Source organism: Pteropus medius, unplaced genomic scaffold (genome assembly GCF_902729225.1).
Source record: "Pteropus medius unplaced genomic scaffold, Ma_sr-lr_union100, whole genome shotgun sequence".
In the NCBI taxonomy this organism is placed as follows: domain Eukaryota; kingdom Metazoa; phylum Chordata; class Mammalia; order Chiroptera; family Pteropodidae; genus Pteropus; species Pteropus medius.
In genome coordinates this window covers 15,078,818-15,105,321 of record NW_024349799.1, presented here as the reverse complement: position 1 = coordinate 15,105,321, position 26,504 = coordinate 15,078,818, and the positions used below count along the sequence as shown (strand labels likewise).

The 26,504-nt window shown below is 48.6% G+C and overlaps 1 protein-coding gene and 1 long non-coding RNA gene across 10 annotated transcripts in view; both read right to left on the bottom strand.

Annotated features, from left to right (window-relative positions):
* Positions 1 to 12,117: 12,117 nt before the first annotated feature.
* RPH3AL (rabphilin 3A like (without C2 domains)) overlaps positions 12,118 to 26,504 on the bottom strand; it is a 140,634-nt gene continuing 126,247 nt past the window's right edge. For 6 of the 9 annotated variants that reach the window (XM_039886252.1, XM_039886249.1, XM_039886248.1 and 3 more), the window contains 3 exons: positions 20,124 to 20,237; positions 18,332 to 18,478; positions 15,403 to 16,504 (listed from right to left, as the gene is read on the bottom strand). In XM_039886252.1, coding sequence (XP_039742186.1) covers positions 16,470 to 16,504; positions 18,332 to 18,478; positions 20,124 to 20,237 — 296 coding nt within the window. In that variant the 3' untranslated portion in view covers positions 15,403 to 16,469. Of the gene's footprint in view, positions 12,334 to 15,402; positions 16,505 to 18,331; positions 18,479 to 20,123; positions 20,238 to 26,504 lie in introns of those variants that run through there. The other 3 variants (XM_039886253.1, XM_039886257.1, XM_039886256.1) reach the window with 3 other exon arrangements.
* On the bottom strand, positions 12,577 to 15,405 carry LOC120621031 (uncharacterized). Its single transcript, XR_005658066.1, has 2 exons — positions 14,533 to 15,405; positions 12,577 to 13,194 (listed from the first exon to the last, which is right to left on the bottom strand). It is a non-coding gene; the product is annotated as an uncharacterized LOC120621031 (long non-coding RNA).

Genomic DNA, 26,504 nt, shown 5'->3' with positions numbered 1-26,504 from the left:
TCAGTGTGTTATCCCAGAGGTAGTCAATTACCTTATACAACACTCACCCCATCCTGCAAGGCAGGTCACCATTTTGTTTTAATTATTTTGAATTTCAGTATGCAAGACTATAGAGATTAACATAAAGCTAAAAATGTACTCGCCAAAATGAACATTTTCATTTCTTTAGAGAGGTGTTTTAACTTAAAAAAAAATGTAAATGATAACATAGAAAATCACATAAAACACAGATGCACGGTGTAATGAAGAGTTATAAATCAAACACTAGCATAATCACCATCACATGCTCACAGAAGCCATGGAGAAGGAAGTTGCCACCCCACAACCCCGAGCTGCCTGTGATGTGTCTGTCTCATTCACATACTTCTCCTGATCCTGAGTATTCTGACTTTTAGGATACCATTGCCTTGATTTCCTGATCTTTTAAAAACATAAATACGATAAAACATTACAGATAAAAATTTTCCTTCCTGAGTCCCATCCCCACTCCAGGGGGCAAGCATAATTATGAAACTAATATAAGTCATTCCATGCTCTGTTTGATATTTTACTATGCTGTTGGTATTAGAGAAGAATTATTTTATATAGAATGAAACTTTTCCTAAATGGCATCAATACTTCACGTAGCAATCTGAAACTTGCTTTTTCACTTAACTCTAAATGCTTTATAAAAAAACAACTTTATTGTGATATAATTTATACACTATAAAATTCAGCCATTTCAAGTGTATGATTTAATGATTTTTAGTCAGTGTACAGAGTTGTGCAACCATTAGCACAATCCAATTTTAGAACATTTCCATCCCTCCTAAAACATCTAAATGCTTTTTCGTTTTCTCTTTTTTTCTCTAAATGCTTTTTGATATACATTTTAATAACCGCCCCTTATAAAGTTTCTACTTTGTGGCAAGCTCTATTCCATATATCTCTCATTTAACCCACCTCTCTAAGGAGAGTTCTCTTAGAGACCATGATTTGGGGCACAGAGAAGGTGAGAAACCTCCCAAGTCACAAAGCTAGAAACTGACAGAATAGGCTATAAACCCAGACATTGATTCCAGAGCCTACAACTGAACTGTCCCACTACACAGCTGCTCTGAATTCGTGCATTGTTCCTGCTGTATGGTGTGTTAGGCAAACACTTTTATCTCCCAGATGAGAAACTGAGGCTCCGAGAGGCCAAGTGATTTGCTCAGTGTCTCTGGGATGGGAAATAACAGAGTTGGGATTCGGGTCTCGGTCTGAGAGGCTCCCAGGCCCCCTGGTTTTTTCTAGTCCCCTCTGATGCTTTTCTTTTTCATTATAGAAAAGAGAAGAAGGAAGAGGAAGGAGGAGGAGGATGGGTGGCGAGGAAGAGAGAGATGTCAGACCAGCTTTCAAATACTTTTGTGCTCAAATGCTTACATGTACAAACACACTGATAGACCTGCACATATGCATACACTGGTGCACGCACATCTGTACATATGCAGATAGGTGCACACATTCACACTCACATTTACAGTGAGCACACGCACAGCTGTACACACACTCAACTGACCAGAGTTGGTGCACAGAGGCCTTTTAATGCTTAGAGTGAAGAGACTGTCGGGGTGTGTGTGTGTGTGTGTGTGTGTGTGTGTATGTGTTGGGAGGTAAGGAGTTTAGCCTGTGAGGTCTCCTGGAGGCCCCTATGTCAGGGTCCAGGCCTGAGAAACGACCTGTCAGGGACAGGGTGCCTTCCTACTGGGAGGGTTTGGCCTCAGTACCCACAGCCTCACTTCTGCCCAGGTGCTTGCTGAGGGCCGTTGCTAAATAAAGTTTCGGCGCCAGGGAATCAAAACTGGGTGTGATCTCCAGGGACTTCACTGAATTGCTGGAGCTCCAGGGCCAGTCTAGCCCTGTGTTGCCTGGAGTTGAATCCACCGTGCCTCTGCTTACTGGCCTGGTTGCTTCCTGTCCCCGAAGATCATTCCTGTATCTGGAGTCATTTGAACCTATATAGACCTTTGAGGGGCTGTAGGAGCCTCATCGAAAAAGCAACAACAAACGAGTAGTGTGCCAGACACATGCCCTCACCACAGGTCCATGAGGTGTGCATGGTGACCACTGCCACTTTAAAGATGGGGAAACTGAGGCACAGGGACCTTCTGCAGGATCCTATAGCCAATAAGAGGTGGGCTTCAGATGATGTCTGGCCACCTGGTGAGGGGAATACCCAGCCCTAGTCCATGTGATAGCACAGTGGTCACTCCAAACGTAGAACTCAGGAGTCTGGCATCCAGCCCCAAGCCTTGGTCCTGCCTGGTGGTTTGCAAAAGCTGGTAAATGGACAGGTTGGTGATGAAGTCTCTACACAGCTATGGCAAAATGGGAACAGCAGAGAACAACGTCATATGTTTTTCACAAAGTTAAATTCTCTTAATTTAAAAAAGATGACCTTTATCTTGATTCTTTTTCCTTTCTTTTCTAAAATGAGGGTGATCTTATACAATGGTTATGATTTTATATTTTTACTTGGCAAGATAAAAACATGAGCAACTGCATGCCAGCCCCCAAATCTGGGAAAGGTTTTTCAGGCCTATGGACCCCCTAAAGTTTGGACCCCTTTAGGGTGCCCACCACTTGGCCCAGCTCAACCTGGAATGGGGACTTCTTCTTTTGTATCTACCCTCCCCAGTTTCATATTTGTATTTCCAAAACAATGCAGTTGAGGAAATCCGAGCTGGGATGTTTGAAATCTTTATGCTATTAGCTCAATCTTTGGATTGAATTAACAAGGAAATAGAGGAAAACTTTTTTCTTCCTCAAGAGTCAAACTTCAAGGCAATTTCAACCTGGGAATTCAGCCAGTTCCCGAGAAGTGAAGGAATCAAAGGCCTTTGAACAGTAAAAAATGTCTTTAGAACAGAGCTCCAGCCCAAGCTTGGGCCTCACCACAAGTTAAGAACAGTGACTTGGTAAAGTTTATCTCCTTCTGCCTGCCAACGCGGTCTCCCCAGGGGCAGTGGGCAGCGGATGGGAAAGGAGGCTGGGAGGGCTGTCTGGGGCTGGTCTGTTCACAGAGCATTTAGTGCGGAGGCAGCATCCCAACACCCCTAGGCTGTTTAGTGTGAATGCAAAGAGGTTTCCTCACTCCCACAGCAACCTAAGTAGTCCAGCCAAGCTTACAAGGCGCTTACATGTTGATCTGGAAAAAAGGGGCACTCCTACTATATCTCAGAAAGATTTTCATAAAACTGGCTATAAAGCTATGATAAAACCACCTCCCCCCCCAAAAAAAAGAAAACAAAAAGCCCAAGCAGTCAAGGAAAGTATACACTTCACATACCTGGAAGCCTCAGAGAGAGGGAGAGCACCACAGGGCGAAAGCACCTTGGCTGGGTGGGGGTGGGGCTCAGACTGGGCCACTCAGAATTGTCAGCGTTGTGCATGAGCAGGAGCTTACCTCTGGGAGCTGCCCCTTGGGATGGGCCTGGTAACTCAGATGGTCCCATGGTCATGTGTCCAATGGCAGTTCCCATTGTCCCCTGCTGTAGCTTGCACCTAGAGCCTGGTAGCTATTCTGTGCCCCCTCTGATCATAGAAAGTGGGCACAGCCAGAGAGAGTGGGTGAGTTAGGGGATTTGCTGCCTTTATCACGAAAGAGGTACTGTTCAGAGCATGGGCATACATTTTATTTCATATAATCTTCCCTACTGTTATCTCCAGGAGCCTGAATTTCAGAGAGGTTAAGTTACTTGCTTAAGATCACACAGCCAGCTAGTGCCAGAGCTGGGAAAAGAACACAGCTTTATCCAACTCCAGGGCCTGGATTTTCTGCCCTTGACTCCTCAGTCTCTTTAGCCAGCTGGTAGCAGCAGGTCCTGCTGCCCGGGCCTTCCAGGGAGGACATGCCTGCTTGGGGCCAGCTGTGAGCTGGCCTGAGATTGACCTCACCCACATTCCACCCCCCCAACCCCCCACCCCTGCCGCCCGCTTTCTCTCAGACGGCAACAAGCAGAGTGCTTTCATTTCTCTTTCCCCAGATACCAGCTCTGACACCTCCAATTTCTATTGCGATCACAGTGTTTTCTGAGTCAAGCAAGGTATCAGGAAAATTGCTCTTTCCCTGGAATAATTTATCATCTTGTTATTTCCATTAGCTGACTCTGTTTGAGCCTATTCCGTGCTGAGCTGTTTGAATTCCCAGCTTGGAAATCCCTGAGCTGGGTGGGAAGTACGGCTACTGACCTAGGAGCAGGTGAGGGAGGTTCTTCCAGCAGATGAGAGACAGGGCATAGAACACAAGCTGAGAGGGGGCCAAGGCTAAAAACAAGGGCAGGAAGCCATGGCATGTTTGTTTCTTCTGACTCCAGAGGTGGGTATGTGGTGGAGCTCTACAGGGCACTGCTGGGCTGATGGGTGGGGGTGGCAGAGGCCTGCTGGGATCCAAAGCTGGGGGTCCCAATGAAGACAGAGCCACTGGCAAGAATGGGGGAGGTTCCACAGAATTAGAGGACTTCTAGGCCCAGGCCCCGGGCTGGGGGATGGAGAAAAACTGCTTGAGGATGCTGATTTCCATTTTCGAGCATCCTAGGCTGACCACGAGGATAAGCACACAGCTTAGTAGCAGGAGCCTTGGGTTCAAATATTCGCTCTGCCACTTGCTAGTTATGTTATCTTGTGCAAGATGCTTCACCTCTCCCATCCTCAGTTTTCTCATCTGCAAAGTGGGGAGAATAATGTCTATCTCTCAGGGCTGTGAGAATTAACTGTGGTGAAATGTATAAGGAGCTTAGTCCAGCACCACCTGTGGCCCGTGTGACTCAGATGTCAGCTGTTTAGGATGATCAACTCCTCCCAGTTTGTCTGGCACTGGAAGTCCTACTTCCTGGGGCATCCCTTAGTTGAAGGGAAACTAAGGATGATTTGTCACCCTAGCTGCAGTCTTCATGCTCCTCAGATCCAGGAGGGGAGCCCTTGAAGTCCACTTTGGTGTTCTGGGGAAAGCCAAAGCCTTTGCTGAGGTTTCTGCAAAGTCCTGGCATGTTTGCATTACCTCTGGCTCTGAGGTCTTGCTCTGGCTGAGTTACCTCCGTGTTGCGGGGCGGATGTTTCCAGACACAAGATTCTGAACCACAGAGATTCAGATGTGAAGTTCATTCAGCCCCTTCTTCCTCCAAATCCACCTCCACAAGGCATCTGGGAGTGCAGGTGACATGGAGATGGTTAGCGTGGGGTGAGGAGTGCCTTATGTCACTGCAGTGCAGACAGCACTGTGTGGAACATGACGTGCTGGTCCTTTAGCCGCCCCAACGTGGGCTGTGGCCATGGGGAGCCATGGGGGCTTCACTCAGGGATCTTTGCCTCATCCGACCTCTCTGGCTTCACCATCTGAACTCTTTTCTTTCCTCTAAATTTCTGTTCATTTCTAATACTTCTTTTCGTGGCCTTGGTTCCAGTTGGACTGTGTTCTCTGGATCCTCCCCAATCAGCCTTAAAAAGTGTTTTCCTAAACAAAGACAGTTTCCTTCCCAAGAGGAATCGTGGGGCCAACCGTTCAAATAGCAGGCACGTTTCACTTGGAACTATGTTGAATGGTCCGTTTAGACTTGGAAGGCCCTACGAGATGAGAAAGACCACATTTGGGATCTGTTCCAGATTGGGCAGACCACCCATTTCTGGCTCTTTCAGAGAGGGTGGTGGTTCTGGGCTCCCAGTGATTTCTCTCCCGGTGTTCCAGCCCCTGAGCTGGGCTCGGCTCTCAGATCCCACAGCTGGAGGTGCTGGTGTTAAGTAATGGCCTCCTTCCCACGTTACACCTTTGAGAGGCCTGGTGTGCTAGGCCTGGTCTCCTCACTCCATAGCCTAGGGGAGAGATGCTAAAAAGGCGCAGACTTTCAGGGCTAGGAGACCCCAGAGCACAGATGGTTCAACTTTTTAATAGGGAAACTGAGGCTCATGTTGGCAAGGCAAACTGTCCATGCTCACACGTTCTGGAGGCAGCAGAGATGAGGAGAGTGAGGCGAGGGGTGCCACAGGAGAATTTGAGTGGTTTATTTAAAAATACTTCAGTGTGAATGAATTTAAATTCTGATCTGCATACATATTTAGGGTTGGCTAATTAACATGTGAAGTAAACCAGTTAATCCCCATCTGCAAAACCCTTTCAGGGTTGCTTTATTAGTACAATCAATGTTGCAATGGTTTTGATGAGTAGAATTTGTGAGCTTTAAGGTGGGGGGCAGGAGATACTGTGCAAACTCTGGTGGGAGGGGTTTGCTGAGGCAGGCTGGGGGCACTTGGACCTTCTACAGCCCCTCAGCCTTGGCCCAGCCTGGAGGCCGAACCAGGCTGGGTAGGCTCTGGCCTAGGGAAGCGGGTGGCAGCCAGAGGGCAGGCCAGTCAGATCTGTTACTCCCTCCCGCTAGGCGGCAATTGCTTTGGAGCCTGAAGGCCTGGCCTGGTGCCCGGCAGGGTATTAACTGAGGCCCCAAAGACTGGGTCCTCAGCAACAGGGCTTACTTCAATATCCACTCTTCCTTGGGGGCCTATCAGCTGCTTTGAATTGAGTGAGCCCCACACAAGAGACCGCACAGCCTATGGGAAGTGTAGGCTCCTGATCTGCTGGCCTTTCCCTAGGGATAGAGAACAGACAGGCCCTGGACCCGGGACTGTTTCCATCTATCCATCCATCCATCCATCCATCCACCCATCCATCCACCCATCCATCCTTCTATCCTCCCTTAGGACAGCAGTCTATCCTTCTGTCCATCCCCTCAGATGTCTTTCAATACACTGGTCCATACGTAATATCCACCCATCTATCTCTCCATTCATCTACTCAACACTCTTATCAGTTCATCCATCCCTCTTCCCTCTATCCCTTTCTTCCTCCTTCCCTCTCTCCGACCCTCCTTTCCTCCTTCCATCCATCCTTCCCTCCATTCCACTGTCACTCCAACTCTTCATCCATCCATTCCCCTACCCCACCCCCGCTCACCCACCTACCCATCTACGCATCTATCGATCCAGAAATACTTCTTGACAGTTAACCAGGATCTCAAAGATGAATAAGATAGCTCTTGCCTTTAAGGAGCCAGTGGGGAAGATGGGCTCTAGGGAACCCAGCTCCACCATACCTCAGCTAGAAGTAGAGCCAGGCAGTGGCTCTGATCTGAGCAGGCCCCTGCCTTGGGGACAGGGATGATGCCACCCAGCTTTAGATTCCCTTTTCCCCATTAAAGAGCCTGGTAGGAAAGTGGTGGAGATGGCAGTGGGGAAGGAGAGAGTGAGAGGCTTCACTTGTCAGCTGCTCAGCAGGTACAGTCAGGCTTAAAATGTCCCCAAAGAGCTCTGCTGAGAGGCAGGGGGTGAGCACATGGAAGATTTCTCCAGTAATTGGCAATGAAGAAGCTGCAGACATCCTGGGGTCTGCATCAAAGAGCTCAGAGCTGCCACCTGTCTCAGTGAAGACTCAGGGACAGCTTGTCTGGGCTCCAGGGCTCTTCCTGCTCTCCCTTCCCGCCTGCCTGCCCTCCTCCTCCCTCTGCCTCTTCAGGGTAGTGACGGGGTGTCTATGCTCTCCTTAGCTTTCTGCACAAGGCAGCCTGCGGGGTGGGGCTGGGCATGTGCAGGTTAGAACCCTGGCTGTTTGCAGAGCCTTGTGCCAGATGCTGGGGAAGGGACAGGGATGAAGCAACTGGAGCATAGAGGCTCTTCTCTGCAGGGGACAGCCTTGGCAGGAGCTCTGCCACCGTTTTGACTACAACCTGGTGGGATCCTTCTCCCCAAATGGTCTGGGCAAGGCCAGTGCCAGGTTTTCCTTTGGTCTCATTCTTCCCCTGTGCCCACAAGCCTTTTCTGGCACTTGGATGAGCAATTTGAACTGACCGAACTGACTGGTCACACATATTTTGTAAATAACTGAATCTTTCTGCGTCTTTGTGTACTAGGGTGTGTGTGTGTGTGTGTGTGTGTGTGTGAGAACATCTCCCTTTCCATTGCATTTCTGGCTGGTACCTGGGGTACCTCTCCCACAGTTGAGCCTACTACCTGGTTACCATATGCTGGAGGCTTCTTCTCCCTTCCCAGAGGCAGAACATAGGGGTGGGGCAGCCTGGGGTGGAGGATCCAGACAGGCAGGGTTTCCAGCTGGTCTTGGCTTCCTTCCTGCTGTAGATCCCAGCAGAAAGTGGGTCAAAGGGGAACCTGTTGGCAGTGGGGATGGGGATGGGGACAGGGATGGGTCCCAAAGTGCCTCCTGGGACTTTCCATTCCCCAACCCCCACCCCAGGGAGCTCTGGGGAACACAATTAGAAAATTCTCTATTTATTTCAATTCTTCCATCTCATAGATGTGGAGTGACATGCAGAGAGCTGGTGGCAGGGAGGATCTGTGTCTCCAGATGCCCAGTCAGGGACTCTGGCCCCCACCCAAGGACTCTCTTCATCAGACCTTGAGTGTGAACTGGGTCATACTTATGGAGTCTGTACCCAGAAGGAACAGCCAGGCCCGTCAGGACCAGCTACATAATTTTCAGGGCCCGGTGCAAAATGAAAATGCTCAGCCCTTGTTCAAAATTACTAAGAATTTCGAAAAAGTGATAGCAGAGCTTTAAACTGAGTTTGTGCCCACGGCCATGCATGTGCCCATGAGGCCAGCACCAAGGCCAGTCTGATTCCAGCCAGTGAGCAGCAGCTGAGGTCCCTGAGTGGCTGACATCCCCATGTCATGAGCCACAGGGGGCAAAGAGATGCAGGAGAACAGCCTTTTTCCTTAGAAGGACAGGCAGACCCTCATGCCCTGCCGGTGGGAATGAAATATGCTGCAGCCACTGTGGAAACAGATGGTGGTTCCTCAAAAGGTTAAATGTAGAGCTACCGTATAATCCAACAATCCCACTTCCGGTAGAATGGTGGCTGCCAGAGGCTGGGAGAGAGGGAAATGGGCGTTACTCTTCAATGGGTGCAGAGTTTCAGTTTGGGGATGACGAAAAAGTTCTGGAGATGGATGGTGGTGATGGTTGCACAACAATGTGAATGCGCTTAACGCCACTCAACTGTACACTTAAAAATAGTTAAAGTGGTAAATTTATGTATATTTTACAATAAAAAAATAAATAGAAATAAAAGAAATAAAGGCAGGTATGTGTGTGGGGGGGTGAGACGTGCTGGGGGCTGTGGAATTGTAGCTTCCTCTCCTGGAGTTCAGGGGCCGTGTTCAGGTGTGGCTCCCGCAGCCCTGGGAGGAGTTGCAGGTCAGTGGAGAGCCAGGCCCTGGATCCAAAGGCCCTGAGAGGCTACTTGAATGATGGAAGCTCCTGGAAACCCTCTGAGCCAGGGGTTCCCAACCTGTAGGCCATGGACTGTCCGTGGCCTGTTAGGAACCAGGCTGCACAAGAGGTGAGTAGCGGGCAAGCAAATGAAGCTTCATCTGTATTTGCAGCCACTCCCCAGCGCTAGCATCACTGCCTCAGCTCCACCTCAGATCATCAGGCATTAGATTCTCACAGGGACACTGGTCCCTGATGCTAAAAATGTTGGGGACCACTGCTCTAAGCCAATTCTACTCCTGTACCTGCCTATATGTGGCCTGAAATGACAGCCACTTCAGTGACTTACCCTGGTGTCCGATGAGGGAAGATTCATGAAAGCATTTGGTGTTCTCAGCCACACTAGGCCATGGGCACCAGACAGTGTCCAACATGGGTGCAAAATCTCTGTGCAGCGACTCATTTGTTACATTAGCAGTGGGAAAGTGTCTCAGTGGGACAAGGGCAGACTTCACCCTATTCATCTAGAAGTTTCCACCTGTGCTGCTGACACAGCCTGGCTGCCCTTCTGTTTGCTCCCAGCTCCCTCCGTCCTCAGAATCCTGACTTGTTCTCACCAGCTCCTGGCTCCCCACACCCAGCACTGAGCAGTCTCAGGCATCGACTGTGCTGCATTTAAATAAGGGCTCTCTTGTCCTCTCTGGGCCTCAGTTTCTTCTTTTGTAAAATGGGAACAATAGGGGTATCTTCCTCATAGGTGGGTCAGGATCCCTAAGCCTGTAGCAGATGCCTGACTCGACAAATGGTGGCCATGATGGTTATTACGCAGCAAAATGCTGCATCTCTCCCTGGTCTGGCTCAGTGACATTGAGAGCTCTTGTTTGTTGTCAGCAAACAAAGCAGTGTGAAGAGGCGGGCAGTGAGGAGAGGGAGGGTGCTGCCTGGAGTCCTTAAGGGGCCTCCCTCCTGTCCACAGCCTGCAGCACCCTGCCCTAGGGGAAAACACTCTGAGATGGTTCTTGGGAGAGGCGGAAACAGGCAGAAACAGAGATTGCAGGCTTCAGGGGACCTTGAGATGCAACACCAGAGAGGGGCATTTTCTTTTTTGAGAAGGATGCTGGCCGCTACCTTTGTGGGGGAAAATGCTCTCACCTGCTGCGCCTGTGGATGCTCTTTGCTCCAGGGCTAAGGTACAGCTGTGGGCAGCACATCTGTCTAGGGGCAGTTCAGAGCAGCTGGACTCCCTGAGAGGTTGGTCCTCTTGGCCTACGGGGGCTGCGTTTTCTCTGCCAGCCCGGTTCTCATCACCAGCCCGCTACTCCCCTGCTTGGGTCGGTTTAGGGACGGCAGTCCAAGGAAATGCAAGTAGACTGCTTCCACTAGATCAGTGGTTCTCAGTGTGGTCTCCCAACCGGGAACAATAGCATTCACTGGGAACTTAAAAATGTACATCCTCTGCCCCACCTCTGAGCCAGAAACTCTGGGGCAGGGTGCAGCCACCTGTGTCTTAACACCAAGGTAGGATGGGCCATGATAGTTTTGTCCACTACTAAACCCCAGCTTCTAACGCTGCACTTGGCACCCTGCAGCTGCCCCATAAATACTGAATGGATTGAGCACCATTATTCCCCAAAGGGAAGAGTAAGAACGCTTATTGTGCTCCAGGCTCCATGCAGACACTACACTCATGTTCTTATAACTCCCGAAACAAGCTCCAAGTCTGAATTCTATGGGAGTAATAACTAATAGCAGAGGTAGGAGTTTTACATGTGCTTTCAGGTTTTTGATTTCCACAATAATCCTGTGAAGGAAATATTATTCTCATTTTACAGATGAGGAAACTGAGGCACAGAGAAGTACCCTTAATTTCAGGTACTAAGTAGTAAAGCTGGGGTTTAAAACCAGGTGTCCCAAGTTCATGAGCTTCCCACCTCCTGCCTCTTTTAGGAACTACTAGTATTTGGGACAAATCAAGTCATTTCTGTACTCCCTGAGTTTTACAGATGACACCCTCCACCTCCACCCCCGGCCCCCATGAAAGGCTCAGCTCCACAAGTTAATTTGTAAGTTGGTTGCTTTAGAGTCAGCATTTTTTGTAAAGAAAAGATTTCTTGGTTCCAAGACCAGCCAGCCCACAGGGAACTCTTGACTCCTGGCAGTTCCCAGACCCCCGTGGGATAATCTGCATTCCCTCTCCTTGCTAAAGCTGAAGGCTTCTGAGATTAACTCTTGATGAAACTTCTTTAGAACCCACCAACCCTGTGACACATATCTAGGAAATGCATTTTGGATTCGCCCCAGGTGCTGATGGGATTGGGTCTCTCTCCTGGACTGGGTCTGGCCCAGGCACAGGGTTCTGGTGGGAGCTGAGTACGGGGGTTTCTGCTACACCAGGTCTGAGAAGTCTCAGGGGACATTGGTTCCAGCACAGAGGTAGCTTAGAGCTGGAAAGCAGAGACGCCAGCTCCTTACAGGTTGCATATTTGGATATAGGGACCTCTGGGGATATATTCTGCCCCGCCCCCTGCCTGCTCACCTATGGCCTCAGGGCTCTCACTCCCACCCCAGGTGTTTATCCTGAGTTTGACATGTATTTTCCATTAAAAATATCTCATTGTTAGAAATGTAATGGAGTACATAGTTTAAAAAGGGTCACTGTCCTACGAAGTTTATAATATAGGGCAGCAAATCCTTTCTCCACTCAAGTCCCTCTCTAGGTACCCTTAGAGCTCTTAGCCACTATTGCTAGTGTTTACCTTTGTTTCAAAATCTCATGCTGATTCTATTTCTTGATTTTTCAGTTTTACATGTTATGTTATGTCATGATATATTATAAAATTATCACGATATCATATACAATCTCCCCAACACACACATGCTTCTTATCTTTTTGTATATCCTTATATATCTCCTCTTTTCTCATGCTCCAATCTTGGCTGGCTGGCCTTGGCCTCCAGTCCAGCCACACAGCCAGTTCCATCATCCTGGGGACAATCTTTGCCCTTCTCTTGTGTTGGATTTCCAGTATCCCGTGTCCCTGGTACTCTCTTTTCTGGTTTTCTCCCTTGTTTGGTTGGAGCATATCCTCTAGCAGCTGCCTGAGAAAGAATATATGGAAGATACATTAAAAAAAAGTCTGAAAATATCTTCATTCTACCATCATTGATATTCGGCTGCATAAAAATTTAGATGAGAAATTATTTCCTATGAGAATTCAGAAGATGTTGTTTCACTGTGTTCTGGCTTCAAAATCTGTTTTGAGAATTTCGATGCCATTTTAATCTCTGATCCTTTAGGATTTTTATCTTGGTATCCTGAAATTTCATGTTAAAAAGCCTTGCTACAGTTCCTTATAGTTTTTATTTTGAAAGATTTCAGACATATAAAAATAATACAAATATAGTGGAATATCATATTACAAACCCATCTATTTGTAATTGAGATTAATAAAACATTACCAATAAAGTTGAAATATCTCCTTAATTGTATGCCTCCTCTTCTAAAGACGTGTCTTGAAATCTGTTGTTTATCCTTTCTATGCATTTCTTTATTCTTTCACTGAATAAAATATATGTTAATATATAACATTGTGCGTATCTTAAAACCTGTATATAGATGGCATCATAATATATTTTTTTCCATGCTTCTTTGCTTGGTGGTGTTTGTGAGTCATTTATGCTGAGTGTGGCCCCTCCTTTTCATCACTGCATGATAGTCTATTATTTAACTATATCACACTTATGTATCTATTCTCTGTCCATGGTATTTAGGCCGTTTCAAATTTTTAGCTAATAAAAAAGTACTGCTCCAAAAATTCTGCCTGAGAAAGAATATATGGAAGATATCTTAAAAAAAAAAAAAGTCTGAAAATATCTTCATTCTACCGTCATTGATATTTGGCTCACGTAGAAGTTTCTATAGGGAAATGGTTCTCGGTTCTGTTAGCACATTGGACTCATCTGGGGAGCTTTAGAAAACGCTGATGTCAAGGCTTTTCCCCAAATTTATTAAACCAGAACCTCTGGGGGTGAATCCAGCAGGAGTGTTTGTAAAGCTCCCCAGGTGATTCCAATGGGCAGCCTGTGGTGACAACTACTGCCCTAGACCAGTGCTACTCAAAGTATGGTCTTGCAGCAGCAGTGTGGGCGTCACCTGGGAGCTTGTTAGATGTATACTTTCAGCTCCTGCCCAGACTTACTGAGTGAGAGAGAATCTGTTTTAGTAAGACCTCAAGTGGTGGGCATTGCATTGCAGCTACAGGCTATGTGCTTCTTCATCTACATGTATTGCTACATGGCTGCTCATGATGGTGGTAGCCATACACATAGCTATGGTTTGATGGCACTGTACTGGGCACTTGGTGGGTTCTTTCTCTGCAGAAGCTCATTTTCTTCAGTCCTGGGAGGTATTCTTGTATCATTGCTTCAGTAATTTTTTCTCCTCTATTTTCTGTTTCTTGGTTTGAAATTCTGTTAGTTGGATGCTGGACCTTCTGGATTGTACCTTTTGGTTGTCTCATTTTCTAGACTTTTTCCTCCAGGTTTCACATCTTTTTTGTTTGTTCGTTTGTTTTACCTTCTGGGATATTTTCTTTCATCTTCCATCCTTCGAATGCATTTTTAAATTTCTGCCTTGAAATTTTAATTTGTAAGAGCTTTAACACTTCCTTTTAAAAAATAACATCCCTTTCCTGTTTCAATATCTTCAGAGCGGTGTTCTCTGACCCCTTTCTTCTATGTGTTGAAGTCTCTGTATTTCAGCGGTTGATTTTGGTCAATTGTTGGTGCCCTTCCCTTGGCTGTTCCCACTATGAGTGCAACACAGCAAAGATAATAGGAAGCTCTGCATACATGGACAGGGCTTGTGGGCTAGGGGCCTCACAGTGGTGCTGGGCAGAGACTGGGGAAACACCAACGTCAGGATTTGTCTCTCTTTCCCAGAGAGACATTCAAAAATGTCCTGCCTTGCAGGGTTGGAGAGGTGGTGGTGGTAGATGGGGAACAGGCCCAGTTATTAGCAGGGGAAGGGGGCTGAGGGTCTCCCAATTAACCATCACCTCACCACCCCAGCCTTTGGCAAGGCTTGGAGTCCCCAATCCAGAACCTTTCTAGTTCAACCCCGACCAGCAGCAAGCCTGTCTTCTACTAGGGTGAGGGAAGGGCAGGCCAGTCACAGGCCGTGACTGGCTGTTTCAAATTTTTAGCTAATATAAAGGTACTGCTCCAAAAATTCTGTGCACGTCACCTGAAGTTTCTATAGGGAAATGGTTCTCGGTTCTGTTAGCACATTGGACTCACCTGGGGAGCTTTAGAAAATGCTGATGTCAAGGCTTTTCCCCAAATTGATTAAACCAGAACCTCTGGGGGTGAATCCAGCAGGAGTGTTTGTAAAGCTCTCCAGGTGACAGGCTGGGAGAAGGGACGTGAGCGTCTAATCACTTCTTCCAACCAATGCTATTTTTACAACCATCCTGAACTTCTACCTTAGGGATACCTGGTCCTTCCAGGTTCTGAGGATTTGGGGGATTTTGCAGAGGAAATGGGCTTGTTCGCGGCTGGCTTTCTCTCTTGTAGACGTTTCGGGGGAGTAGTGGAAGCTGGAATTAAACAAGTTATACTCTTCCATCTTCCAAAGTTGAGATCTCTCTTATCTGCTGCCATCTTCTTTTTGTCTTCGTGGTTGATGTCATTTTCATTTCTCTATGTCATTTGAGCAAGGTTTTGGGGGCAGAGGAAATACAAGTGTGTTCAACCCACCATTTAACCAGAAGTCCTCGTCCATTTTATAAACATTTTTACATATGTACATATGTTTGTATAACTCATTTTGATTATTTGTACGTATACTTCAAAAAAAATTTTTTTTTTTTTACATAGATGATCTTGCTTTTTCCATCCAACGTTAGGCTTGTGAGCTCTTAACACACAGGGACCCAGCTCATTCCTTTCACTGCAGCTTAGGAAGTACTCCAGCAATCAATGCACCACATTTTTTTCCATCTATTTCTTTCCTGATACATCTCAGAAACACAAGCGATTGTGGTCTTTTGATCAACACACTGGCTCAATGCAAATCCTAATCTTTATTTTTATTCTGAAGCATAACTTGTCACAGGCAAGCAGTGAGTTCTTTTTTTTTTTTTTCCCTCTGTCTGCATAGAGAGAGGCAAGGGCAAAAAGCTAATGGTAAAGGCCTAAGAGCCTGGAGAAAAGTAGGCCCTTTGAGAACTGGGTGGAGGCATGGGGCATTGGGCGGGGGCAGGAAGGATGGGAGGGTGCGAACACCTACACGCACATAAATACACGTTCTCTCTTCGGGGAAAGGTTTTCCAGAAGCGTTTGCCCGTGCTTTGAATTAAATATTTTTTATGCCAAACTGAACCTACTGAAGAGAAGTGAATTAATGGCTTAGGGGAGCCTCGTGCTGCAGCTGGGGACTTGGCTGAAAGCTGCTCTTCAGTGAGTGAATTCGGTCTTCACCAGAACCATTCTCAGTTCCACAAGCTGCGGAGAATCTGAGCAAAACCCGGGGAGGCCAATGGAGGGGTTCCCAGAATCAATAAAGAGCCAGGTTTCAACAGCGGCTCCTGGATCAGCCCTGAGGGAGGGAGCTTCTCCCACCTCCCCAGAGCTGCAGGCAGAGGAAAAGGGTGACGGAGTCTCTCATCCCACCTGCTCTGGCCTCCACCGCTTGTCTCTAGGGACCAAGTTCAGCTTTGAAGGATAATGCTGAGGGCTGGATTTCTTCTATTAATAGAATTATGGGGAAAGCCTGCCTGGTGCCTTCTGAAAGCCTGCAGTGCACACGGGTGGAGGGAGTACAAGGTGGGTTTGGACGTCCTTCCAGCCCAAGAAGAGAGCCCACTTAAAATAAACATGGGGTAGACTGAGTTGGGGAGGACAATAAATAAAGGTCATAGCTCAGTGGAATGGCTGGGGGGTGGGGTGGGTGAGGAGGGCTCCCAGGAGAGAAAGGATACAGAAAGGCACTGGTGGGGGGAAGCAGACTCAGTCCTGCAAACACTGGTTTGTTAAGTAGGAGGTCACAGCTAATAGGGTTGGATGTGAGGGTTCCAGGAGTAGTCGGGAAGGAGGCAGGAAGGGTCTGGCTCCAGCGTGTATGCATATGCGTGCTCTCTCTCTCTCTCTCTCTCAACCTCTTCACTGGAAGGTCTGCTTCCTGCATCGAAGAGGCCGTTGCCCAGGGCAGGCAGAGGGGACTCGCAGAGGCCACATCAGCAGTGGGGACTCGCCGGGGTGTGTCTTTTGCCTTTGGGGGAGGGAAAAACAAAGGCCATTCACTATAAGGTGAGCAGAGGCAGGGTCCCTCCCTGGTGACAGCTTGACCTTTGGGAATAAAATGGAGGTGATGGCAAGGAAGGCAAGCTCCTTGCTGGAACAGCCCCACACCAGAGGCAGCTTCCCTGTCTGAAACTAAGCGGGGGCTGTCTGGGAGAGCTGGGGGCTGGCGCCCTGGGCAGACCTCTGCTCCCCTTTGCCGCATCATTGCAGGTAAGTCATCTACTCCCATGCTTCATTGTGTCCATTGAAACCTGGGATAATTAACACAGGTGACCTCCCGATGCCAGAAAGAGCACATGGACATGGGAATATAAAACGTTCCTCTAGGCCAAGTTTTTTCAAGTTGTTTGTAAAGCCCTGGAACCTTTTCTATGTACTGGACACACAGTCTCCCCCATTTATTACTGGACATTTCCTAAGACCTACTCAGGGTAGACACTCCACATGGATGCTGCATTTTACCCTCCCTGCAACCCTGTGAGGGACATGATGTGGTCTCCATTTTACCGGCAATGAAATTGGGTGCAGAGAGATCGATTATTAGGTTGAATCATAACAAATTGCCAATATTCGACTATTTTTGAACTATTGCAATGCAATTTCACATGGTTCAAACTGTAGGTTGCCCCAGTTCACATGACTATGGGTGGCAGGGCTAGGACTATAACTCACGCCTGCTTGATTCTATACTGTCCGGAGGATTTCAGGAGACCAGAGGGTCCACTTCATGGCCAAGTCCACAGGGACCCCTCTCCCTGAGACCTGCCTACCTGCTGCCTCTTTTACATGCCCTGCCCTGTAGCTTCTGAGGAATGCTTAGATGGGAAAGGGGGAAGGGGGGAGGTGGAGGGGAGGAGGAACAAGGAAGGATGGGGAATGGGGAGTGACTGAGAGCTCCCATGTGACTTTCTGGATGGTGGCTGCTAGTGCACCCAGGCTCCTACGATGAGCAGCTGCACTGATCCACCCATGTGTGATGTGTGCTGTGGATGCTCTGGCCCCAGAGACACCCAGTCCAGTTGAGGACTCTTTCTTGAAGGAGACTAACATCACTTGCAAAATTATCTCTGGCTTGAGTATGAAGAGACTTCCCCCTACCTCCCCCCATCATGGATCCCAAGCTGACCGGGCCAGGACAGTGGGCGTGGGGGTGGGTAGCTTGGATTCTTGCCCTTGGTTTCCACACCCATCCAACAGGTATAATAAGTCTCTTTCCTGCCTATTCCTCCAGCAGAACAAAGTTGACCTTGGCAGTACAGGACAGGCTGGGCTCCAATGCTGCCAGCTCCAGTGGCCTTGAATTCTCTCTCTGATTTGGCCTGCCCTGGGATGGGCTGTTTTAGGTATTGATCTGGCTTCTTCAGCTACATGGTAGGCTTCTGGAGGTCAAGAACTGTCCCCTACCACACCCAGCCAGGGGCTTGGATTGGGGCTTGGATTCCCTAGTGCATTGTAGGTGCTCTCGAAATGGGAGTTACTGTGACTATCGTGGAGATGAGAAAATGCTTTGAAAGATTACATATTTTATAAAGCTGAGGATGGTAACGACCATGTTATAATTACTGAGAATGAATACCGTTATTATTTTAGTTCCTCCCCGTTCACTGCAGTCAGGGGTGGAGTCTGGCTCATCTCTGTTTCTCTGCACAGCGCTCAGTAAACACAGAGAATTGAAAACCTCATCTACCACTTTCCAGTTTGGAAAAACTGAGTGAGAAAGGAGGAGAGTCCTGGGGAGAGAAAATAAAAGAGGGAGGGGAGGTGGGGGGTTTAGAAGGAGCGGCTGGGTACTTACTGGGGCCCTTTGGGTCCGGCCAGGGTGGGGTGCCCCTCTGTGGGTCTGTAGGGCCCATCCCTGTCTCGCTGGCCAGGCTGCTCTGGCTCCCCGAGAGGTGGTGAGGCAGGCAGGCGAGCCCCATCTTGGGGGACTCCACACTGCCACCTGCAAGAGACCATGTGTGGGCCCGAATGACTCAGTGCTGGGCCCTTCAGACCTTAAACTGAGACAGGGAGGATCTCAGCCTGACGAGAAGCTGATGTAAAGCATTCTGATTTGGATTTGTGATGGGTGTCTACGGCATTGTCTGCCTAGAGCCCCTTACCCTGGGAACTGCCACTTCCTGCCCCCACATGGCTGCCATGTTCAGCATGACCCCACCCTCTGACCACTGCTGATTTGGTCCAGGATATATAAAGACCACCAAATGGGCCCTCAGGTTGTTTCACTAGGAACAAGTAAAGACACTAACATGAAAATCAGCAATGAGGAGGGGGAAGAGTATACATTCCAGTAAACTCAATGGGGTTATTATTTGCTGCCTTTACTAACTAAAAGATCCTCACTCAAATGTGGCTGTTAGTCCTTGCCCGGTTTAAGAGAGCAAAGGTGGGGCCTGTAATACTGTACTCCATCTTCTCCTGTTCTCTAGACCCACTTGGTCATAGCTGTGAGTTGGTGTGAAGGGAGAGTTCAAGAGCTATGGTGGGGGGTGAGGGGAAGAAGAGGAGTATAGACCCATCCTGGAAACCAAGGCTGGCAAATAAGTTTCTTTTACACTTTCCTAAGATAAAATCTTTAACTCGAGAGGCTTAAGAGATCATCTAGCCCAGGGACAGTTTTCATCTCTTGCATCATCTTCACCTATAGATATGGACCACCTGGAAAACTGTACTGAGCATTCTGAGGCCACATCGGGTTCTGCAGGAAAGCATATCAGCAACTAGTAATGTCTGCCATGGGCACAGGAATGGGAATTCAAGTACATGCACTCGGCATTTGCCATCTCTGATCTAGCCCAAACTGCCATTCTCAGCAGGAATTCCTTCCATGTGAGCTCTGGCGGGAGATCACCCAGCCTTGGTCCCAGGACAAAACCCTGAGGCATTTTATTCCAGTTTGGGGCAATTATTATAAAGCTTTCTTAAGCACTGAAATCAGCCTTTCAAATATCCCAGTTTTAACCTCTGGAGTAACTCTGACTGAAACTGGTCTTTTCTCTGGAAGGCCCTTTATGTGTTTAAAGCAGAGAAAAAGGTGTTCCCCACCCCAGGCCTTCTCTGCCCCAGCCTCAAGGCCTCAGTTAACTCTTTTTCAAGTGATATGGTCACAGAGGAGAGTTCAGAGATGTTAAATTCAGAAGGAGCACTGGAGACCACCTGCTCTACCTTGTTTGTGCTAAACAGTAAGAAACAGAGGCTTAAGAAGTCATAGTATGTATTTGGGGTCCCACTGCAGTTTCATGGCAGAGCTGAGCTAGTCCAGTGAACTTTGTATCTGACCGTCACATCATCACTCCTGAGGCAAAATCTCATCTGGGATGCTCACAGTGAGCTGGGGGAAGAAACCCAGGTGTGCAGGCTGGGGGTCAGGGAGGCTGCGGAACCTACCCTCCTCCACACCTGCATATACAGCTAAGCCCCCTTTCAGTCCTGCTCTTCAGTGGTGCTGAGACTAGCTCCTAGTCACCCCAGACCCAGGCCTACTTCTCCTCCCTGGTCTAGAACAATTCCACAGACACCTGCCGGGGAGCAGCAAAGCCACCTGCACCAGGGGCTTCGGAAGCCAGCAGTGTGCTTCCCATGCTTACCTGATTCCCCGCGGGGCTTGTCACATTTCAGATCTTTGACCCCAGAGGGTGGGAGTCTGTCCTCTAGGCTGGAGGAGCTGAGATCCGAGTCACTGTCACTGTCGCTGGAAACCACTGGAAAGAACAGACACCAGCACAGGAGGTCACTTCTACCAGCTACCTGGACCAGCCGGCATCTGGACAGATGAGACCAGGGCAGATATCCCTCTTGCCTAGCCCAAATGGCACAGAACCTTAGCTGGCTGTTGTGTCTGGGGCACAGGAACAATGACCTGGGGATGGGGACAGCAGGGAACTCTTCTGCCAGTCACAAAGGTGAGTTCGGTGTGAGGAGGCTGGGACTTGGGCCCAGCATGACCAGCACCAGCAGGGAAGGCTCACCCCTAGGTCAGTCATCTCCACATGTCATGTCCCCACTGTGGTGAAATCAGAAGCCTCTCACTGTGATAGAAGCCGATTATCCCCTTTGGTGTAAGCACAAATGCTCCGAGGCCTGAACCTGCCCATGCTGAAAGGCACAAGGCAATGCTCTGTAGCCATGGCAATTCCAGTCCTCACTGACCTGCACTAGGCACTTTATGTATGCTAACTCACCGAACCTTCAGAACAAATCTGTCACATAGAAAACAGCATTATCCCCATTTCACAGGTGAGAAAACTGAGGTGGCTGCCTAAGGGAGTAAGTAGAGGAGCCAGGATTCTAACCCTGGCAGGCTGGCTCCCCTCCACAGACTGTGTTCCTAACCACTCCAAATTTACTGGAAGAACTGAATTGGGATCCAGCAGGCCTGGGCTTTCATCCTAGTTCAACCAGTAACTCAGAGTAGGGCCTTGTGGATGCAGAAGGGAGCTGGGTGGATGGGGTTGGAATCCCAGGAGAGGAGAGAGGAGAGGCAGCCCTCATGGTAAATACCTACTATGGTAGAAATCCTCTTTTCTGGACTAAATGGAACCATATTTGGCTGGTTTATCACCAGTGGGAGTCATAATACAGGATATATTCACATGTTGAATATTCTATTTTAATTTTAAGCATAGAAATGTACATCCATTTGCCAATCTTTTGATGTAGGGCTTGGGTACTCCTTTGAGATTGGGCCCACGAGGTCTTTCTCGTCTAAACTGCATCCATGTTGTGCTGTGATTCCCAGGTTCAATGTCTCTACATTGGAGCAGAGCTTAAAGACATGGGCAAAGCAAGGTGAGGGCTTTGCCCATGTCTTTTTCCACTTCTTTCTCCCATTTTTTATACTTGTCCTGCCCACACCTAATTCAATAGCTTTTGTAAGCAAGTGGCTTCTATGAAGACTTCCCAAATTCTTGGTTTTAATGAGACGACTCTGTGTCTTTCCTCTTTTTATCAATTTATATAACATTCAATTAAATGATGTAAGTTACAGTCAGTTGCCTTGTACTTATAATAACAAGTACAACTGCACAGGAAGGTTTGGGATTACAGGTAACCAGCTCTCACAGGCAACGACGTCAGCAAATGGGATAAGAGTCAGTGTTTTGTCCAGGGAATGCAAAATGCTGATTATGGAGGGAGATTAGGCGAAGTGGAGCACTTTCTGCCAGGTATTGTGCTAGGCACCTAGTGAGTATTATCTTATTCAATTTGTCAAACAGCCCTGTGCTGTAGGGACCCATTTGGTGGGAGATGAGATTGGAAACAAAATTGATCTATACCAAGGGTGGCTAAGAGTTTTCATCTGATCCGCCGGGCCCCTTCTGGAGCAGCATGCAAAGGAGAATCCTGAGACCGCATTAACACCCAGCAGGAAGGAGAGCCTGGTCAGTTAGGGAAATCCAGTGTGGGCACCGGAGAGGAAATGGCAGGAACTATGCCATGTAGCTTCCACCTGGATCTAGAGCCTTCTGGAAAAACTTCATGGCTTCAGCCTGTGTCACCTTTCAGCTAAGGGAGCCGCAGCAACCAGAGGGTTGGAGCTGGATGACCATTTTCGCTCTAATTAATTCTTTACCCCGTGCTTCCATAGCAGAGTGGCTGGCACACAGTAGGTACTTCGTGAAGCTCTGATGACTAATCAGCTCTTCCCTCTCCCTTAATTCCTACGTCCTACCAATTTTACCTCCTAAATGATTCTTAATCAATGCTGAGCACAAGGTCTCATTGTCTCTAGCCTGGATTCCCCGTGACAACTACTTGGCCCCACCTACAGGCATCCCTTCCCCCACCGCCATCCCACACAGCCAGGGATGCTCCAGCTAACATATACATCCCCATAACCTCCAGCATCAAGCCTGAGCTCCTGCTCTTTGTCTACTTGTCCAACTGCATCCCATACAACCTGCTCTCCTATCCAGGCTCCTGCAGCCCCACTGGTTTGGAGCTCCTGCCAAACTGCCAGTCAGTACCTCCTGCAGTGACTCACTTCCCTCTGCCCAGAATGCCTTACCCATTGCTCTCCTCCTGGCTCAGGTGGCCACCTGAGAAATCCCTCCAGGAATCCCTCTCTGGCTAGTTGAATGTCCTGTGTATTCTACTACAACTGCACCAATCACTTTCTGCTGTACATATGTGTACATGTGTTTCTCCCAGCAGAAAGCGAGCCTCCTTGAGGGCAGGGGCCAAATGGGAACATGAATAAAGCTGGTGTGCTTCTCCTTCTGCAGAGCCTGATCCATGTGGGGTGGGGTAAGTGATGCTAACGTGGTTGTTCCCAGCTTTTCCTTCTTGTTCTGCTCAAGGATTCTGCCCTTTCTGTTCTCCTTCTTTCCCTCCCCTGCCCTCAAGCAAGACTCTGCTTTGGCTTCTACAGTTTTTGTGATGTAGAATCAAGAGGAGACTGGGAAAGGGAGGGGTAGTGGTTCATACACCCGCCTTCATAGTATTTCAGAAATGCAAGTAAAGGCCTGATTTACTTTGCAGTTGCTTTTCAGATCATGGACTGGGTTTCTTTGATCAAGATTCCACTGAGACCAGACTTCATTGGCGTCAGTTTTATAAAGCATTTAAGTATTTTTTGACTCATTGACTGACTAAATATAACCCCATGGGTCCCCAGATAGAGAAAGTGGGAGGTGGCAGAAGGCAGCAAGCAGCTCCCCTGTCTCCTTCGGAGTAGCTGCAAAGGAGTCAGGGAGCATTCTGCCCCCTGCCCACCCCCAGCATCGTGAAGTGGGGGTGGGGGTGGAATTCCAGCAGCTTGTTAAGCAGTGGGAATCCCAGCAGAGTGCAAGGTGACTGATTTCCATGTCGGTTTCCCCATCTTTCTGGCAGAGATGCTGAAAGATAACCTATTCATCCTTCATGGTTTGGAAGGTTCCATCTCTTCCATGCTTGATATGCAGGATCTTTGTAATTCTGGGGCAGGGGGGATGTGGGGCAGGGGCAGCAGTGGGCACACAAGGCTCCACGGTGTTAAAATAATGCCTGGATCCTTTGCTGTTAATGCGCAGATGCCAAAGGGCACAAAATATCAAGAACTCAAAAGGAGACAATGGGAAAGGATGTCTCAGGACTCATTTATCACATTTCTCCACCCTCCTCCCCTTCCGTCACCTGTCATACCTAGTCATAGCATTGGGTTAGGAGTGGGCGTGGGCTTACGTTGCAAGAAGACTGTGCTGTGCTACATTGGGAGAGCAGTTTCTGTTGTGAGGGGTATGTCTTGTCCAAAGCGCCAACCCTGGAGGCGAGTTCAGGTGCCATGTTGTTAGGTCCCATGTGATGCCTATGTTGTGCAATGTTTAGAAAAAATGAAACCTCCCTAAGTTATAGTCAGTGGCTTGTTCTTTGTCCCCTTTGATAGACCCTGAAGTGCCATAGAGGGGGTAACAGCTCCAGATGACAACGAGCTCACAAAGGCATCACAGCAGAGAACCAGGCAGCTGACAAGACTCATTCCCTTTGGATATATTTCCCTTGGCTCAAGCATCTTTGCTCATTGTGTCTGGGACTTCAAGCTGGGTCCAGGCCTCAGCTTAGAGGGCTTTGTGGGGCAAACCCAATCCCATTTCTAATCTGCTCTGATCAAACCTCACTCAAAAGAAACAATCAAGGGAAGTCGGCAGTGTCCATGCCCGACCTTGGCACTTACTGTCAGTGGGAAAGAAGCACACTAAGAAAACGCTGCTGAGAATGTCCCTGGATGCAGCCCAATGCAAACGTCGTTTACCCAGATATTCCTCCAGCAGCAAAGGAAGACGTTTTTCTTCTTCCTCCCCCTCCGAATGTAAAACCCAAACCTTGGCTAATTTGCCTTTCGATTGCCGTCACCACCTTTCTCCCTGCACAGCAGCTGTGATCGTAAATCTTCCAGGTCTATTAACAAAGCTTTTAGGCTCATAAATCTGTTGGCCCTTGCTCCTCCATCCTCAACAAAACACTCTGTGTGTCTGAAGTCTGATTTTTTTCCCCTCTAATTCCCCAAAGGTTGAGTCTAGGATGGCTCGGTGATGAGCGCTTGTATTCTGCTCACGCCCGATTTTTCGGATTGAAGATGGGAAAACACCAGGGAGCGGACTGTCCCAAGAGCCTCCTTGAGAAGGAGCATTACCAAAAGGATTCACCTGGGCTTTGCCATGAGGCAGGGAGGACAGAGGGCCTCCCGCTCCGGCGGCCTGAGCCCCTGGACCACTTGCTTTGGGAACCGGCATCCCTGAGATTTTCCCATTATGCCCCCAGAGGAGCTGCTCTACTCTGCTCAGCTTTCATCCTTAGCAGTGGACAGCCCCAGCGCCAGCCATGCCCACTTCTCTGGGGATAGGCCAGCTCCCCGCCCCTCCCCCTCCTCCTTGGATGAATTTGCAATTTGACTGTCACCATGGAAACTCAGAGTTTTGGCACATGAAGGTGGGGGGAAGTCTTCCCTTTTGGAAAGTCTTTCCTGACTGCCTGAAGGGACAGGTGTGGCAGCTGCTGTCCTGTGGAGACATCTTGCCTGGGATGGTCCAGGGGACTGGCATGATGCTGGCCACTTGACCTCACAGCCCTGCATTGGGATTTGGGGAACCTGCTTCCTGGCTCTGTTCTACTACCACCTCTTTTTATGACCCTGGGCACCTCTCAGGGTTTTATCATACACATAAAAAGGCAAACCTGAACAGCTACTCTGGGTCTGAACTCTAGGATTCAAGTTCAGGTCAGCATTGTTCCATCAGTGGAAAGGCCCCAGTGACCCTCTCTGGTTGAGGTGGGGAGAGGCGACTTCTGGGCCACACAACAGCTGCCTGGCTGACACAGGAGAGCCGGCAGCCTGTGAGCTTGGGAGGCACTTGCGAGCTGCTGCTCTGCTTAGAGGCTCCCAAACCCCCCAGAAATTATAGGAATTAGAGAGGAAGAGAGATATTTTCAGCAAACATTCTGCCACGGCAAAGCAGATGGTGGAAAATTTTGCATACTAAAAACAAAAAATTTTTTAATGTAAAGGAAAGATGATAAGACCCTGGGGGAATGCATAGACATTCCAATTAGCCTTACCCAGCCCACCAAGCTGGCACGGCTGTGGAGAAGAGTCACAGAGCGGTCCCCACTGGGACAGGTGAGGGCTGGGCCTGCAGCCTGAAATCCTACTGAGATACCTTGCAAGTCTCAGGCTCCATTCGGTGGCAGCAAAAGGGAAGCGTGGGGTGGTGAAGAGGCACTGGCTCTGAGTCAGACAGACTCAGGTTGTGTCCTGGCTCTGCTACTTCCTAGCTGCGTGACTTTGGGCCAGTTTCTTTACCTCTCTGTGCTCAGCAGGTTCACCCATGAAATGGGGGATGATGGGTCCCTGTCTTGGTTGTTGTGAGCATTAAAAAAGGTAACATAGGCAGTATCTAGCACATGATAGGTGCTTGACAGACGGGAGCTATTTTACTTGAGGGGGCATCCTGAACTCATGCATAGGGGCTGGCCTTTGGAGTCACCGTGTTTGGTGCCCAGGCCAATCTCACAAGCGTGGACTCACCTTTTCCAAGGGAACTTAGATTCCCAAATTGTCCTTCATAAAGCTTCGAAGGCAATAGATGCCTTCAGAGGCCGTTTGGAGGCCAAGCTGGGATCTGTACCTAGGCCTGTCTCTCACTGGAATCCTTGCTCTTTTTCCCTCACTTATCATGCCGGGGACCCATGGTCCAGCCTCATCCTAATGGCTCTGCTCTCTCAGAAGTCCTCCGCCCCAGGCAGGCCAGTTTTTTTTTCAGTGTCCCCTGAGTGCCCTTATTGGGCTTCTTTCTGATCCCTTTTCTGATCAGAGGCAGGGGCCTCAATGTGGAAGAGAAAGACTTCTGTTCACTCTCAACATCTAGGGTTGAGTTCTGGCTCTGCACTGGATGCTCCTGAGCAAATACTTTCATCTCTCTGAACCTCAACCTTCTCACCTGTAAAATAGAGACAATAATAACTACTAATAAAGTAAGATTGACTAGGATGAA